The following is a 17,487-nucleotide window of genomic DNA, read 5'->3' on the forward strand; positions in this document are numbered from 1 at the left end:
GGGTTAGGGTTAGGGTAAGGCTTCTTTTACACTTACCGTGGTTTTGCGTCCCCTTTTTGCAGTCCCAATAGATTTCTATGGGGCTACAAAAACGGGCCACAATAATTCTACTGAGCGCTGTACACCATACGGCTGTGAGGGCCGTATTTACGGTTGTGAAAAAATGTCTAGCCTGCTCTATATTTTTCACGGCTAACAGATACGGCCCCCATTGTAATTCAATGGGGCCGCAGAAACAACAGAAGGTTGTTTATGTGGTACACCGTTACTTCCGATTTTGCAGACCACCTTTTTTTTACAATATTTTTGCCATAGTATTGCAAACCCGAAAAACGGCAATCCGCAAGTTTTTTTGTTGTCCATTATTGCGGCAGACCGTGAAAATTGCGGCACTACAGCCCACAAAAAATGCCCGCAATAATGGGCAGCAAAAAACACGGTAAGTGTAAAAGAAGCCTTAGGTTTGGGATTAGGGTTAGGTTTGGGATTAGGGTTATGGGTGTGTTGGGATGAGGGTTAGGTTTGTGGTTAGGGTTATGGTTAGGGTTGGGATTAGAGTTAGGGGTGTGTTGAGGTTACGGTTGGGATTAGTGTTAGGGGTGTGTTAGGGTTAGGGATGGAGTTAGAATTGGGGGTTTCCACTGTTTAGGTACGTCAGGGGGTCTCCAAACACGACCTGAATCCACAATTGATTCCAGCCAATTTTGCGTTGAAAAAGTCAAATAGTACTCCCTCCCTTCTGAGCTCTGCCGTGCACCCAAACAGTGGTTTACCCCCACATATGGGGCTTCAGCGTACTTAGGACAAATTGGACAACTTTTGGGGTCCAGTTTCTCCTGCTACCCTTGGGAAAATAAAAAAAATTGGGGGCTAAAAAATAATTTTTGTGGAAAAAGATTTTTTATTTTCACGGCTCTGTGTTATAAACTTCTGTGAAGCACTTGGGCGTTCAAAGTGCTCACCACACATCTAGAGAATCCTCTTGGGGGGATCTACTTCCCAAAATGGGGTCACTTGTGGGGGGTTTCTACTGTTTAGGCACATCAGGGGCTCTGTAAACACTACATGAAGCCCACAGACCATTCCATCAAAGTCTGCATTCCAAAACATCACTATTTCTTTTCCGAGCTCTGTCATGCACCCAAACAGTGGTCCCCTCCACATATAGGGTATCAACGTACTCAGGACAAATTGCACAACAACTTTCATGGTCCAATTTCTCCTGTTACCCTTGTGAAAGTAAACATTTGGGGGTGAAAAGATCATTTTTGTTGAAAAATTTTGTTTTATTTTCACGGATCTACGTCATAAACTTCTGTGATGCACTTTGGGGTTCATAGTGCTCACCACACATCTAGATAAGCTCCTTGTAGGATAATTTTCCAAAATGGGGTCACTTGTGGGGATTTTTTACTGTTTAGGTACATCAAGGGCTCTGCAAACGCAACATGAAGCCCGCAGACCATTCCATCAAATTCTGAATTTTAAAATATCACTACTTCGCTTCCAAGCCCCGCTGTGTGCCCAAACAGTAGTTCCCCCACATATGTGGTATCGGAGTGCTCAGGACAAACTGGACAACAACTTTTGGGGTCCAATTTCTCCTGTTACCCTTGTGAAAGTAAAAAATTGTGGGCTAAACAATTATTTTTGAGGAAAAAAGTAAAAGGATTTTTTATTTTTACGGCTCTACGTTCTAAACTTCTGTGAAGCACTTGGGGGTTCAAAGTGCACACCATTGATAAGTTCCTTAAGGGGTCTAGTTTCCAAAATGTGTCACTTGTGGGGGGTTACAACTGTTTAGGCACCTCAGGAGCTCTCAAAATGCAACATGGCGTCCGATCTCAATTCCAGCCAATTCTGCGTTGAAAAAGTCAAATGGCACTCCTGCTCTTCCAAGCTCTGCTGTGCGCCCAAACAGTGGTTTACCCCCACATATGGGTTATCGGTGTACTCAGAACAAATTGCACAACATATTTGGTGGTCTAATTTCTCCAGTTACCATTTTGAAAATAAAAATTATGGGGCGAAAAGATCATTTTTGTGGAAAAAATATAATTTATTATTTTCAGGGCTCTACGTTATAAACTTCTCTTCCAAGCTCTGCCATGCGCCCAAACAGTGGTTTACCCCCACAAATGGGGTATCGGCATATTCAGGAGAAATTGCACAACAAATTTTGTGGTTTATTTTCTCTTTTTACACTTGTGAAAATAAAAATTGGTTCTGAAGTAAAATGTTAAAAAAATGTAAAAAAAAGTTAAATGTTAATTTTTTCCTTCCACATTGCTTCACTTCCTGTGAAGCACATAAAGGGTTAATAAAATTCTTGAATGTGGTTTTGATCACCTTGAGGGGTGTAGTTTTTAGAATACTGTCACTTTTGGGTATTTTCTGTCATGAACACCCCTCAAAGTGACTTTAAATGTGAGATGGTCCCTAAAAAAAATGGTTTTGTAAATTTTGTTGTAAAAATGAGAAATTGATAGTCAACTTTTAACCCTTATAACTTCCTAACAAAAAAAATGTTTCCAAAATTGTGCTGATGTAAAGTTGACATGTGGGAAATGTTATTTATTAACTATTTTGTGTGACATATCTCTCTGATTTAAGGGCATAAAAATTCAAAGTTTGAAAATTGCAAAATTTTAAAAATTTTTGCCGTATTTCCATTTTTTTTCATAAATAAACGCAAGTAATATCAAAGAAATTTTACCACTAACATGAAGTACAATATGTCACGAAAAAACAGTCTGAGAATCAGCAGGATCCGTTAAAGCGTTTCAGAGTTATAACCTCATAAAGTGACAGTGGTCAGAATTGCAAAAATTGGCCTGGTCATTAAGTACCAAATTGGCTCTGTCACTAAGGGGTTAAGCCTGTAACTGATAGTGGCCATGTTCTGAATGAGAGGAAGTTGATTGACACAAACATGAAGGGTAGGGTTTGCATCTCTTAGACAAAATGTATAAAAGAAGAGTCTACACCATGTTCCAAATTATTATGCAAATGACATTTTTCTCAGATTTTCCTAAATAGTCGGTGCAAATGACAGTCAGTCTAATAAAAGTCATCACCCGTTAGAGTATACATTACATTTTATTGAAGAAACCTCCCAATAATAACAGTATAATCTCCAAAATGAATAAAAACTCAAAATGCACTGTTCCAAATTATTAGGCACAGTAGAATTTCTAAACATTTGATATGTTTTAAAGAACTGAAAATGCTAATTTGTGGAATTTGCAGCATTAGGAGGTCACATTCACTGAATAAAAAAGCTATTTAACTTCAAAACATCCTAACAGGCCAAGTTACATGTTAACATAGGAACCCTTCTTTGATATCACCTTCATAATTCTTGCATAAATTGAACTTGTGAGTTTTTGGAGAGTTTCTGCTTGTATTACTTTGCATGAAGTCAGAATAGCCTCACAGAGCTGCTGTTTTGATGTGAACTGCCTCCCACCCTCATAGATCGTTTGCTTGATGATACTCCAAAGGTTCTCTATAGGGTTGAGGTCAGGGGAAGATGGTGGCCACACAATGAGTTTATCTCCTTTTATGCCCATAGCAGCCAATGACTCAGAGGTATTCTTTGCAGCATGAGATGGTGCATTGTCATGCATGAAGATGATTTGCTCCTGAAGGCACGTTTTTGCTTTTTATACCATGGAAGAAAGTTGTCAGTCAGAAACTCTATATACTTTGCAGAGGTAATTTTCACACCTTCAGGAACCTTAAAGGGCCCTACTAGCTGTTTCCCCATGATTCCAGCCCAAAACATGACTGCTCCACCTCCTTGCCGATGTCGCAGCCTTGTTGGGACATGGTGGCCATCCACCAACCATCCACTACTCCATCCATCTGAACCATCCAGGGTTGCTTGACACTCATCAGTAAACAAGACTGTTTGAAAATTAGTCTTCATGTATGTCTGGCTCCACTGCAACCATTTCTGCTTGTGAACACTGTTTAGGGGTGGCCGAATATTAGGTTTATGCATCACAGCAAGCCTTTGAAGAATCCTACACCTTGAGGTTCGAGGGACTCCAGAGGCACCAGCAGCTTCAAATAACTGTTTTGGTATTTTGGCAGCTGCTCTCTTAATACAATGAATTTGTCTGGCAGAAACCTTCCTCATTATGCCTTTATCTGCAGGAACTCTGTCTGTGATCTGTTTACAGTCACAAATCTCTTCACAGTATGATGGTTATACAATAAGTATCGTTTCCTTGCGGAGATCGACATGCTAAGCATGCCGAGATGAGGAGACTTAAAGCCGCAATGCTCCTCTGGGTAATATGCTAATTATGCAAATTGTCTCTTGAGAGAGGAAGAGAGCTAGAACTCTAGTGCCACCTATTGGAAGGTAGCAATCCTACAAGTCAATGTTGACCCTTTAATGAGCCTTGTCACATGACTTATGATAATAGCCAAACCAGAATCTCAATTTGCAGACACTGTGTTTTGGGGTACTGCCCCTCTTCAGTGCAAAGCAGAGATCTGGTTTGGCTGTGTGAGAGGCGTCAGACCGTTATCCAAGAAGTATCGTTTCTCCTTGCGGAGATCGACACAGTATGATGATCACTCTTAAGTTTTTGTGAAATATATAATGTTTTCATACCTTGTCCAGGGCATTATAATAAATACAGCCCAAGATGGAGAATATGAAACCAGATCTCTCACACATGCTCATCACCAGGTGGAAGAGCTAATGGCAGAGAGGTCACACAAAAATACTGCTGGGACACTCCAAAACATGAACCGATATTCCCAAGAGAAGTGGAGTTCAAGTCTAGATTCATTAAAAAGAGTATAAATTTTATTACACAATAAATCACATACAAAAAATAATAAGATTTAAATAAAAAATTAATAGGTTTTAACTTTTTCAGCAAGGGAAGCAAAGATAGCACAGAAAAGCAATGTGAGCCCCTAATGATACCACATGCAAATATCAGTAAAGTGCATAGTGCATCCTGATTAAAAATATTAGGACAGGGTAATAGGTATAGATAGTGTATAGATCCCTTTATGGACCCGGAATCAAGTGTTGCATAGTTTAGAAGTCCTCCCTAGCCCTGAATTCCTTGCCCATTCTGCAGCATCACAGGGGTCCACACAGTAGCCCCAACAACTTCTCTTGGGAATGTCGGTTCTTGTCCAAGGCTTTGCACTATTTAACGCTTTTCAGCAGCAGAGAGATCCTTTTATTTCCCATATTGCTTGAAACCTGTGACCTGCTTAATAATATGGAACATCATTTTTAAGTAGCTTTCCTTTAATTATAATCACCTGGAAACCTAATATCACATGTGTTTAAGATTGATTTCAGTGATCCATTGAGCCCTGAGACACAATACCATCCACGAGTTTATTTAAAACAAAACTATTAAATCTTTATGACACTTAAATCAATTTGCATAATAATTTGGAACATGGTGTACATAAATTCAGATATGGTTTTTGTTTTCCAACCAGCCTTCCAAAATGGCTAAGGACAAGGGGCTGATCTTCAGTACCTAGGAGTGGCCACTAAATAGTGTGATGAGGGGAATGATTCTACTCCGCATACTCTTTATATCTGGCTGTTGCCAAAGCTGGTAAGACCTGATGGGTATGGGTGGCAGGAGGCAGACCTCAATGATTTGATATTGATGACCTATCCACAGGATAGGTCATCAATATACCTGTAATGAAAAACTCCATTAAAACAATTAGTGTATAATGTATGTTATTTCAAGCTTTTTGTATTATTTTTTAAATACGTGATATAACAAAAATTAACATTTTATTTGTTATATTCTTTTTCAGATCATGGGTAATAGGTGCAATAGCCCTCCTTTGCTTGCTGGGGTTGACTTGGGCTTTCGGACTTATGTATATAAATGAAAGTACAGTCATCATGGCATATTTGTTCACTGTTTTCAACTGTCTTCAGGGAATGTTCATCTTCATTTTCCACTGCGTACTTCAAAAGAAGGTAAATTAAACATGTATTTAATTCTTACCCTATGTTTCTTTTATTTTTTTTCACTATGTAATAATTAGCAGATCTGTCACCAGATTTTACAACTCAAATGGCATAATTTATTAAATAAATCTGTTAGACCTGATGAGTCTGGTGTGCTAACCTTGGGTTGTATTTTCAGAAACAAATTATTAACCATCCATTCAGGAATGGATCTCTGATCTTTGTCCAGCTACCCTGATTGACAGCTCCTCAGTATCCTGCTTCCTTGCTGCGGCTGAAATCTCATATTGCTCAATATGAGCTGCAGCTTGTCAGTCAGTATCGGTGGCCGGAGAGTGAATACATTAAACCTCTTGAGTTCTTTTACTCTTTAAATAGGTTCATAAAATATGCATTTTAATTTTAGGATTATAGAGCCACACTAGCATTAGTACACCAACCTCATCAAGGACTATGTTTGGATATGGCAGGCATTATGAAAACAATTATCTCTGCTAAAAGAAAGTGTATATCTATTTGCCATGGGGAGTCTTTAGATGCGCGTTACAGAATGTACAGAAATGTTGCACTTACAGTACTTGAACTTCAAGATCAATTAGACTAAATCCACCTTGTAGCTGGAGCCCATGTGTAAAGAGAAAATATTTCCCCAACTTCCAAGACTGCTGTCTTTGTCCTGTTGCTTTGAGTGTAATGACCCTTGGAGCCTTCTCTTAAATTTCTTGTGCAAATGCTGTAATACCTATTGAAATGTATAACAATTGAAAAATTGAAATACAAGTAAGAGCTATGGATCAACATAAGAGCTGTGACTCAATTTCAAAATAGGAATAGATTAATAAAACAACATCTCTAATAGTTGAACCAAGTTACTTACGGTTGATCACTTCTTCTGCATCAACGTTTCAGAAGTTAGTCACTCTATCCACTTCTCAACATCCATTGTCGTCGGGTGCCTCCTTAACCCCTTCATGACCTTGGGATTTTTCGTTTTTCCGTGTTCGTTTTTCACTCCCCTCCTTTTATTTTTCCGTCAGTTTGGCCATGTGAGGGCTTATTTTTTGTGGGACGAGTTGTACTTTTGAACGACATCATTGGTTTTACCATGTCGTGTACTAGAAAACGGGAAAAAAATTCCAAGTGCGGTGAAATTGCAAAAAACGTGCAATCCCACACTTGTTTTTTGCTTGGCTTTTTTGCTAGGTTCACTAAATGCTAAAACTGACCTGCTATTATGATTCTCCAGGTCACTACGAGTTCACCTAACATGACTAGGTTATTTTGTATCTGAGTGGTAAAAAAAAATTCCAAACTTTGCTAAAAAAAACAAACAAACAAAAAATTGCGCCATTTTCCGATACTCGTAGCGTCTCCATTTTTCATGATCTGGGGACGGTTGAGAGGTTATTTTTTGCGTGCCGAGCTGGTGTTTTTAATGATAGCATATTGGTGCAGATACGTTTTTTTGATCGCCCGTTATTGCATTTTAATGCAATGTCGTGGCGACCAAAAAAACGTAATTCTGGCGTTTCAAATTTTTTTCTTGCTACGCTGTTTAGCGATCAGGTTAATGCTTTTGTTTATTGATAGATCGGGCGATTCTGAACGCGGCGATACCAAATATGTGTAGGTTTGATTTTTTTTTATTGATTTATTTTGATTGGGGCGAAAGGGGGGTGATTTAAACTTTTATATTTTTTTTATTTTTTTCACATTTTTTTTAACTTTTTTTTTAACTTTTGCCATGCTTCAATAGCCTCCATGGGAGGCTAGAAGCAGGCACAGCGCGATCGGCTCTGCTACATAGCAGCGATCTGCTGTTCGCTACTATGTAGCAAAAAATCAGGTGTGCTGTGAGCGCTGACCACAGGGTGGCGCTCACAGCTGCCGGGGATCTGTAACCATAGAGGTCTCAAGGACCTCTATGGTTACCATTCAGAAGCATCGCCGACCTCCGATCATGTGACGGGGGTTGGCGATGCCGTCATTTCCGACCGCCCGGCCGGATGCGGTAGTTAAATGCCGCTGTCTGCGTTTGACAGCGGCATTTAACTAGTTAATAGGCGCGGGCAGATCACGATTCTGCCCGCGCCTATTGCGGGCACATGTCAGCTGTTCAAAACAGCTGACATGTCCCGGCTTTGATGCGGGCTCACCGCTGGAGACCGCATCAAAGAGGGGCTTCTGACCTCGGATGTACTATCCCGTCCAAAGTCAGAAAGGGGTTAATCGGCAAGCTATAGAGCTTACTGAAGAAGCTTCATCAGGAACCCGGATACCTGGATTGCTCCCGATAATCAGCTGTTATGAGCCGCTGCTGCATGTGTCACAGCTGTGTGACAGTCACAACACACAGGCTCTCCATGCACGTGTTGTGACTGTCACACAGCCGTGACACATGCAGCTGCGGCTCAGAACAGCTGATTATCCGGAGCACTCCAGGTATCCGGGTTCCCACTGCACCTTCTTCGGTAAGCGCTATACAGTAGCTTGGCCAATATGGAAGGAGCGTAACAAAATGTTCTGTGCATTTTCTCTCATAGCAGCTCATGAAAATGAAAAAATTGAGGCTAAAGCAACATTTTAACCCTTTCTGCCATCTGACGTACTATTCCATCCATGTGACCTGGGACTTAATCCCCATAGACGGAATAGTACGTCACGTGCGATCAGCCGCACTCACGAGGGAGTGTGGCCAATCGCGGCCGCGTGTCAGCTGATTCTCACAGGACCGCTCCCGGCACTTTAACCACCGGAACAATGCAATTAAACAAGATTGCAGCGTTCCGGTGGCATAGAGAAGCATCGCACAACGAGGGGGCTCCCTGCGTGCTTCCCTAAGACCATCGCGTTGTTCTGAGGTTCTCCCTGCCTGCAGACCCCCGGATCCAAGATGGCCGTGGGGTCCTTCCGGGTCCTGCAGGGAAGTGGCTTCTCAGTGCCTGCTGAGAGCAGGCATCGGCAAGCCTCCTTCACTGCCTGTCAGATCGCTGATCTGACACAGTGCTATGCAAAGTGTCAGATCAGCGATCTGACTTTATACAGTGATGTCCCACCCTGGGACAATGTAAAAAAAAAAAATATTATACTGTGTAAAAATATTTTTTTTAAATTCCTAAATAAAGAAAAAAATATTGTTCCAATAAATACATTTCTTTATGTAAATAAAAAAGAACAATAATAGTACACATATTTAGTATCGCCGCGTCCGTAACGACCCGACCTATAAGACTGTGCCACTAGTTAACCCCTTCAGTGAACACCGTAAAATAATAAATGAAAAACGAGCCAAAGAACAATGCTTTATCATCATACCGCCGAACAAAAAGTGGAATAATAAATGATCAAAAAAGACATATAAATAAACATGGTACCGCTTAAAACGTCATCTTGTCCTGCAAAAAACGAGCTGCCATACATCATCATCAGCGAAAAAATAAAAAAGTTATAGCTCTCAGAATAAAGCGATGCAAAATTTTTTATACGAAATAGTTTTTATTGTATAAAAGTACCAAAACATAAAAAGATATAAGTGAGGAATCGCTGTAATCGCACTGACCCTAAGAATAAAACTGCTTTATATATTTTACCACATGCGGAAAGGTATAAACACCCCACCCAATAGAAATTCATGAATTGCTGATCCGAAAAATTGTAATAATAAGCGATCAAAAAATGTCATGTGCCCGAAAATGGTACCAATAAAAACATCAACTAGGTCCGCAAAAACAAGACCTCACAAGACTCTGTGGGCCAAAATATGGAAAAATGATAGCTCTCAAAATGTGGTGATGCAAAAACTATTTTTTGCAATAAAAAGCATCTTTTAGCTTGTGACAGCTGCCAAACATAATAACCCGATATAAAACCTGCTATAAATAGTAAATCAAACCCCTCTTTATCACCCCCCCTAGTTAGGGAAACATAATAAAAAAACCAAATGTATTTATTTCCATTTTCCCATTAGGGCTAGGGTTAGGGCTAAAGTTAGGGTTAGAGTTGGGGCTAGAGTTAGGGTTAGGGTTGAGGCTAAAGTTAGGGTTAGGGTTGGGGCTAAAGTTAGGGTTACGGTTTGGATTAGGGTTGGGATTATGTTTACGGTTTGGATTAGGGTTAGGCATGTGGTTAGGGTTAGGGTTGGGGTTAGGATTAAGGTAAGGGGTGTGTTGTGGTCAGGGGTGTGTTGGGCTTAGGGTTGTGGTTAGGGTTGTGATGAGGGTTAAGAGTGTGTTCAGGTTAGGGGTGTGGTTAGGGCTATGGATAGGGTTGGGATTAGGGTTGGGTTGTGTTGGGGTTAGGGGTGGAGTTAGAATGGGGGGGTTCCTCTGTTTAGGCACAACAGGGGCTCTCCAAACGCGACATGGCGTCCGATCTCAATTCCAGCCAATTCTGCGTTGAAAAAGTCAAACAGTGCTCCTTCCCTTCCGAGCTCTGCCGTGCCCCCAAACAGTTTACCCCCACATATGGGGTATCAGCGTACTCAGGACAAATTGGACAACAACTTTTGCTGTCAAATTTCTCCTGTTACCCTTGTGAAAATAAAAATTTGGGGGCTTAAATATCTGCATTATAAACCTTAGTGAAACACTTGGGGGTTTAAAGTTCTCACAATACATCTAGATAAGTTCCTTGGGGGGTCTGGTTTCCAAAATGATGCCAATTGTGGGGGGTTTCTACTGTTTAGGCACATCAGTGGCTCTGCAAATGATGCAACATGATGCCCGCAGATCATTCCATCAAAGTCTGTATTCCAAAACGTCACTACTTCCCTTCCAAGCCGCGACGTGTGCCCAAACAGTAGTTTTCTCCCACATATGGGGTATCAGCGTACTCAGGACAAATTGCACAACAACTTTGTGGTCCAATTTCTCCTGTTGCCCTTGTGAAAATACAAAATTGGGGCTAAAAATTCATTTTTGTGGAAAATAAAATGATTTTTTATTTTCACGGCTCTGCGCTATAAACTTTAGTGAGAACCTTGGGGGTTCAAAGTTCTCACAACACATCTAGATAAGTTCCTTGGGGGTCTAGTTTCAAATATGGGGTCACTTGTGGGGGGTTTCTACTGTTTAGGTACATCAGGGGCTCTGCAAATGCAGCATGATGCCTGCACACCATTCCACCCTTGGGAGTAAAGGGATTAATTGAACAAAATATTTTTTTCTTTTTTTTTCTGTTAAGCACCTGAATGGTTAACAATGTTCTTGAATGTAGTTTTGAATGCTTCAAAGGTTGCTCTTTTTAAAATAGTATCAGTTTTGTGGGGGTTTCTGACACATGGGCTCCTCAAAGTCACAGACTCAAAAAAATTAGATTTTGTACATTTTGGTGACAAAAATAAAAATTGCTGCTAAACTTTTAACATCCTAACTAGGTGAATGTGCTCTGTGATACTTGGATATCACTCGAGTATCTGGGTGCTCGGATGTGCTCGGCAACACACAATGTTCAACATGTTAAATGCCGGTTAAATAATATTCAAATTGTCTCTTCTGAGAAAAAGAGGACTTAAACTCTATAACGCCACCTGTTAAATAATAAGCATGCGGGGATTGCCTGCACCTCACTATAATGCGTTGCCATCTTGGTAGTGGCATTACTGTGATTGGCTAGACATATGACATCATCAGAGGATATAGAAGGAGAGGCACAGCCAGGCTCAGCACACTGTCACCATTGCACAGCTCTGTGACAGTTCTAATTGGAGGTAGAGAGAGTACTTGTCCAGGTGTGTGTTTGCACAGTTTAGTGAATCAGCGCCCTGTAGCATTGATACTGATACTGAAGCTAAACCATCATACTAACAGTCTTTATAAGGGCTAATTTTGTGCTTTGATGTTTGTATCAGATACAATCTGCATTTAGCCTAGGGAGGGAGTGTTGCAGGAGCAGAGAGAGGAGCTGAATACTGTCTTTAGGCAGATACATTCTGCATTTAGCCTAGGGAGGGACAGAGAGTTGCAAAAGCAGGGAGAGTGCCTGAATACAGTCTCTAGGCAGAGATTAGGACTTAGCAGTCAGTTGCTAAATATATAGATGTGGCAGTTGACCACATTTCTTTAGAGAGTGAAAGAATTTACTTTATTGTCACAGAGTATTAGATGCTTTGTGGTAAATGTATGTTTTATATAACACTCCAGTAAAGCATTGAAACATTTTTCTGGATTCAATTACTCAACCATGGAGTATTACTTGCTTTGCAGTACATTTCTGTGAAATATAACATTTCTAAAAAGTGTTCACACATTTTTCGGTATTCAATTACTCATCCATATACTGTTTACTGCTCTATGGCACATTTCTATATTATATACCAGTCCAAAAAAGCATTGCAAATTTTTTTCTGTATTCAATTACTCATCCGTGTATTATTACTTGCTCTGTGGTACATTTCGGTGGCATATAACACTCAAAAAAGCATTCAAAAATATTTCTGAATTCAATTTGTCATCCATAAAATATTACTTTCTTTCTGTTACATTTTTGTTGTTATGTAACACTCCAAAACAGCATTGAAAAATCTTTCTGGATTCAATTAGTCATCCATAGAGTATTACTCTGAAGAACTGCAAACTGTGAAGAAAATGTCCGACGTTGGCAGCAGAAGCTGTCATAAGATGCTTCCGCTGCTTCATTGTAAGGTCTGGGGAGGAGGGGGCAGAGTTTCAGCCTCGCATGCTCGGTCGAAAATGGCGGTCCCGACGCACAAAAAAACGTTACATGTAACTTTTTTTGTGGCGGCGGTGCGCCAAAACACGACGCAACCGTCGCACGACGGTTGCAACGTGTGGCACTGCGTCGCAATGCGTCGGTAATGTTAGTCTATGGGGAAAAAACGCATCCTGCAGACAACTTTGCAAGATGCGTTTTTTCTCCACATCGACGCATTGCGACGTGCAGTGCACGACGCTAGTGTGAAAGTAGCCTTAACCTGCATGCTCCAAGAGGAGCAGGGGGACATGCTTTTTAGTAATGCACGTCTGCAAGAAGATGATGGTGGAGAATGGCAGATTTTGTCTAAGGAGGAAGATGATGATGAGACACAGTTGCGATAAGTTAGGTTGTTGTTAAGTCAGGAGGACCAGGGTGCTGCGGTGGAAGACTAGGTAATGGATGATGAAGTCACCGACCCAACCTTGGAAGCTGGCATGTAGAGCGAGGCCAGCAGCGCTGAGGAGGGACCAGCAGCTCTGAAGCAGGCAGAATGAGGCAGGGAGGTGACCAGAGGTAGAATGCTGGCAACTGTTCCACAGAGTTCCACTCGTGAATTTTTCTGTCAAAGAGTTAGATGTTCCACAGTCTGACACTTTTTTAGAAAGTGAGTTATGAGACAAAAAAATGGTCATTTGGAACCTGTTCCATGCTAAGATCAGTAGAGGCCTGATCAATAAGACCCTAACCACCACCAGCATGATCATGCACATGTTTTCTAAGTACCCAACTCGGTGATCCGAACGCCTGGGTCCACGATTGGTGCCAGCGGGTGACACCACTTCCTCTTTCCCTGTGTTAAGTGCTTCCCAATACCCTGTCCATGACACTGGGTCAGATGCATCCTGCCCTGCATCTGTCCTTGCACATTCTGATGCACCATCATTAGGCACTTCCAAATCCTTGTCCCAGCACAGCGTTCAGCTGTACCTAACCCAGGCGTTGGAACAAAAGAGAGTTTCTAGCCACCCACCCACAGGCCAAAACTTCTAAACAGGAAAAATTCCAGGCTGCATGCCGTAGAAATTTTGCCCTTTTATGCTTGTTGACAGGGAGGATCTCTGCCCACTAATGTCCACTGCTGTCCCTCTCTACTCGGTCCCCAGACAGCACTTTTTCTCCCGGTGTGGCATCCCCATGTTGTATAAGCACAGGTCCAGGAATATCACCCGAGCCCTTACCAAAGCGGTTGCTGGGATTGTCCACTTAATGACCAACACATGGACAAGTGCTGTGGCCAAACATGCTACATTTCCATGATGGCACAATGAGTGAACATTGTGAAGGCTGAGGCTGAGTCCCACCCTGACACTGCACACATACTCCCGACACCGAGGATTGCAGTTCCTACTTCTATCAGGGTTACTTCCACCTCCTACATCAGTTCTTTCACCCCCTCCTGCTCCTCCTCAGCCTCCATCTCGGATGTGTTATCTCAGAGCATGTTATTCACATCAGTCGGAAGCTGGAAGCTCTGCAGGAGATAATCCGCACACCGCGGTAGAGATACTTAAAGGAATAACAGATCAGACAGATCTGTGGTTTTGCTGCTAAACCTCCAACCAGTTGTATGTGATAATGGCAGTAACCAGGTGGCAGCTGTTAAGCTTGGCAAACAAACACACGTTCCTTACTTGACTCACATGCTCACCTTGGTAGTTCAGCTTTTTCTGAAAACATACCCTGATTTGCCAGAGCTTCTGATCAAGTTACGCCGTGCCAGTGCCCATTTCTGAAATTCGACTACAGCTGCTGCCACTGTGGCAGTGTTGCCGCAGTGCATGCAAGTGCCAGCTCACCGACTAGTGTATGATGTGCCCCTGTGCTGGAATGCTACACTGCACATGTTGGCAAGGCTTTGTGAGTAGCCGAGGCCAGTTGTTGAGTACCAGCTCCAACATGCCCATTGGTAATCTGGTCAACCTCAGTACATAGCAACTGGTGAGTGGGCATGGTTATCTGACATTTGTGCAGTTCTCCAAGACTTTGAGGAGTCCACAAAGATGGTGAGCGGCAATGATGCCATAGTCAGCACAATGATCCTGCTTCTGTGCCTACTTAGACATTCGCTAGGTTTAAATTAAACATGAAACTTTGCATGCGGACCAGGTGGAGATGGAGGAAGACATGAGACAGAGAGATACTACCCAGACCAGCCTCATTTTATCTGCTCAGCGTGGATTAGGTAATAATGAGGAGGTGGAGGCTGAGGAGGAGCTAGTGGCTAGTGTAACAGAGGCTGCTGCTCACAAAACCTTCATCCCATCTCTCCTACGTGGATGGGCTGAGAATGGGAATGAGGAGTAAGAGATGGAGAGTCGTTATCATGGTGGAGACAGGAAAGTGTGGGCTGTATGGAGCTTGGCACATATGGCTGACTTTATGTACCACTGACTTTCCCGTGACCCTCGCGTTACATTCATCGTGGCCAAAAAATAAAATACTGGTGGTTCACTCTGCTAGACTCATGCTACAAGGAAAACGGTGCATCTCTTCTTCCTGATGCATAGAGGTCTTCTAAAATGGTGCTCTACCAGACGGCCGTTATGAAAATATGTTGAAAAAACTCCCATCAGACAGCTTCATTTCCCAACCAAGAAGGAGAGGCAAGGGAGACACACAACTGAGGCAGGTGTACACTGTCACAGGCTTGGGCTAATTTCATGACACCGGCCCAGCAGGTCCTCATAACCGGCTATTTTTGACAAAGCGGGAAAAGTTTTTAAAGATGGTCAAGCAATACCTGGCCAAGAAAACTAGCATACTCCCTAATTCCTTTACGACCTTCAGATATTGGATCGCAAAGCTGGACACCTGGCATGAGCTATCCTTGTATGCCTTGGAAGCATTGTGCTGTCCCTGCCACTAGTGTCTTGTCTGAACTGGTTTTTAGTGCCGCTAGGTGGGGTTAAAACAGACAGGCACTTTAGCCTGTCAACAGAAAGTGCTGAAAGGCTCATGCTGATAGCAGTGAACAAAGCCTGGATTAGACCTGACTTTTCCACACCACCAGATGACAGCAGCACATAGTGTTTTTAATGTTCAATATTTGAATGAGGCCTGTCATGATCTCTGCAGGCAGAGATCATAGCAAGCCTATAGAGGGACAAGCTCTCGGAAGATGGAACTATACTGACCATGAACTAAGCCTGCCGCGCAACTAGAAATAGCCAGGTAGCATTTCCTATTTATCGCTAGATGCCCAGCTCTGGCCTAAGACCTAAATAGCTAGCAGAGGGAAATATAAGACCTGGCTCACCTCTAGAGAAATATTCCAAAGAAGACAGTAGCCCCCCACATATAATGACGGTGAGTTCAGATGAAACAACAAACGCAGCAGGAAAATAGTCTTAGCAAATTTGAGGTCCGCTTACTAGATAGCAGAAGACAGATAGTATACTTTCATGGTCAGCAGAAAAACACTAACAAAACACCATCCAGAGATTACCTTAAACTCTGGCATTAACTCATAACGCCAGAGTAGCAATCCCTGATCAACGAGAGCTTTCCAGACACAGTAACAAAACTTCAGCTGTGAACTGGAACAAATAGGCAAAACAAAACATGGACAAAAGTCCAACTTATCTAGTAGTAGTCTTGAAGCAGGAACAAGCACTGAGAGGCATCAGAAAACATTGTTGACCGGCAAGAAACCACCAGAGAAATGAGCTTAAATAGCGACACCCACTACTGATGGAATCAGGTGAAACAGGAAAGAGGATGACAAGTCCAATTCCACAAGCGGCCACCGGGGGAGCCCAGAATCCAAATTCACAACAGTACCCCCCCCTCAAGGAGGGGGCACCGAACCCTCACCAGATCCACCAGGGCGACCAGGATGAGCCCTATGGAAGGCACGAACAAGATCAGAAGCATGAACATCAGATGCATTGACCCAAGAATTATCCTCCTGGCCGTAACCCTTCCAGTTGACCAGATACTGGAGTTTCCGTCTGGAAACACGAGAGTCCAAAATTTTCTCCACAACGTACTCCAACTCACCCTCAACCAACACCGGAGCAGGAGGCTCAACTGAAGGTACAACAGGTACCTCATACCTGCGCAATAACGACCGATGAAAAACGTTATGAATGGAAAAGGACGCAGGGAGGTCCAAACGGAAAGAAACAGGATTAAGAATCTCCAATATTCTATAAGGGCCGATGAACCGAGGTTTAAACTTAGGAGAAGAGACCCTCATAGGGACAAAACGAGAAGACAACCACACTAAATCTCCAACACAAAGCCGAGAACCAACACGACGATGACGGTTGGCAAAACGCTGAGTCTTCTCCTGGGACAACTTCAAATTGTCCATAACCTGCCCCCAAATGTGATGCAATCTCTCTACCACCGCATCCACTCCAGGACAATCCGAGGATTCCACCTGACCGGAGGAAAATCGAGGGTGAAACCCCGAATTACAGAAAAACGGGGACACCAAGGTGGAAGAACTGGCCCGATTATTGAGGGCGAACTCTGCCAATGGCAAAAAAGCAACCCAATCATCCTGGTCAGCAGAGACAAAACACCTCAGATATGTCTCAAGGGTCTGATTAGTCCGCTCGGTCTGGCCATTAGTCTGAGGGTGAAAAGCAGACGAAAAAGACAAATCTATGCCCATCCTAGCACAGAATGCCCGCCAAAATCTAGACACAAATTGGGTACCTCTGTCAGAAACAATATTCTCAGGAATACCGTGCAATCGGACAACATTCTGAAAAAACAGAGGAACCAACTCAGAAGAAGAAGGCAACTTGGGCAGAGGAACCAAATGGACCATTTTAGAGAAACGGTCA

At 42.5% G+C, this 17,487-nt stretch overlaps 1 protein-coding gene across 21 annotated transcripts in view; it reads left to right on the plus strand.

The window, feature by feature from the left end:
- The window catches only part of ADGRL3 (adhesion G protein-coupled receptor L3), a 1,249,649-nt gene that overhangs the window by 829,244 nt on the left and 402,918 nt on the right, over nucleotides 1–17,487 (plus strand). For all 21 annotated transcript variants that reach the window (XR_013217764.1, XM_077272336.1, XM_077272380.1 and 18 more), the window contains one exon: nucleotides 5,818–5,986. Coding sequence is in view for 20 of the 21 variants with exons in the window: in XM_077272336.1 (XP_077128451.1) it covers nucleotides 5,818–5,986 (169 nt within the window). In the remaining variant the exon portion in view is untranslated. The remainder of the gene's footprint in view (nucleotides 1–5,817; nucleotides 5,987–17,487) is intronic.

Source organism: Ranitomeya variabilis, chromosome 1, assembly GCF_051348905.1.
Source record: "Ranitomeya variabilis isolate aRanVar5 chromosome 1, aRanVar5.hap1, whole genome shotgun sequence".
Taxonomy (NCBI): domain Eukaryota; kingdom Metazoa; phylum Chordata; class Amphibia; order Anura; family Dendrobatidae; genus Ranitomeya; species Ranitomeya variabilis.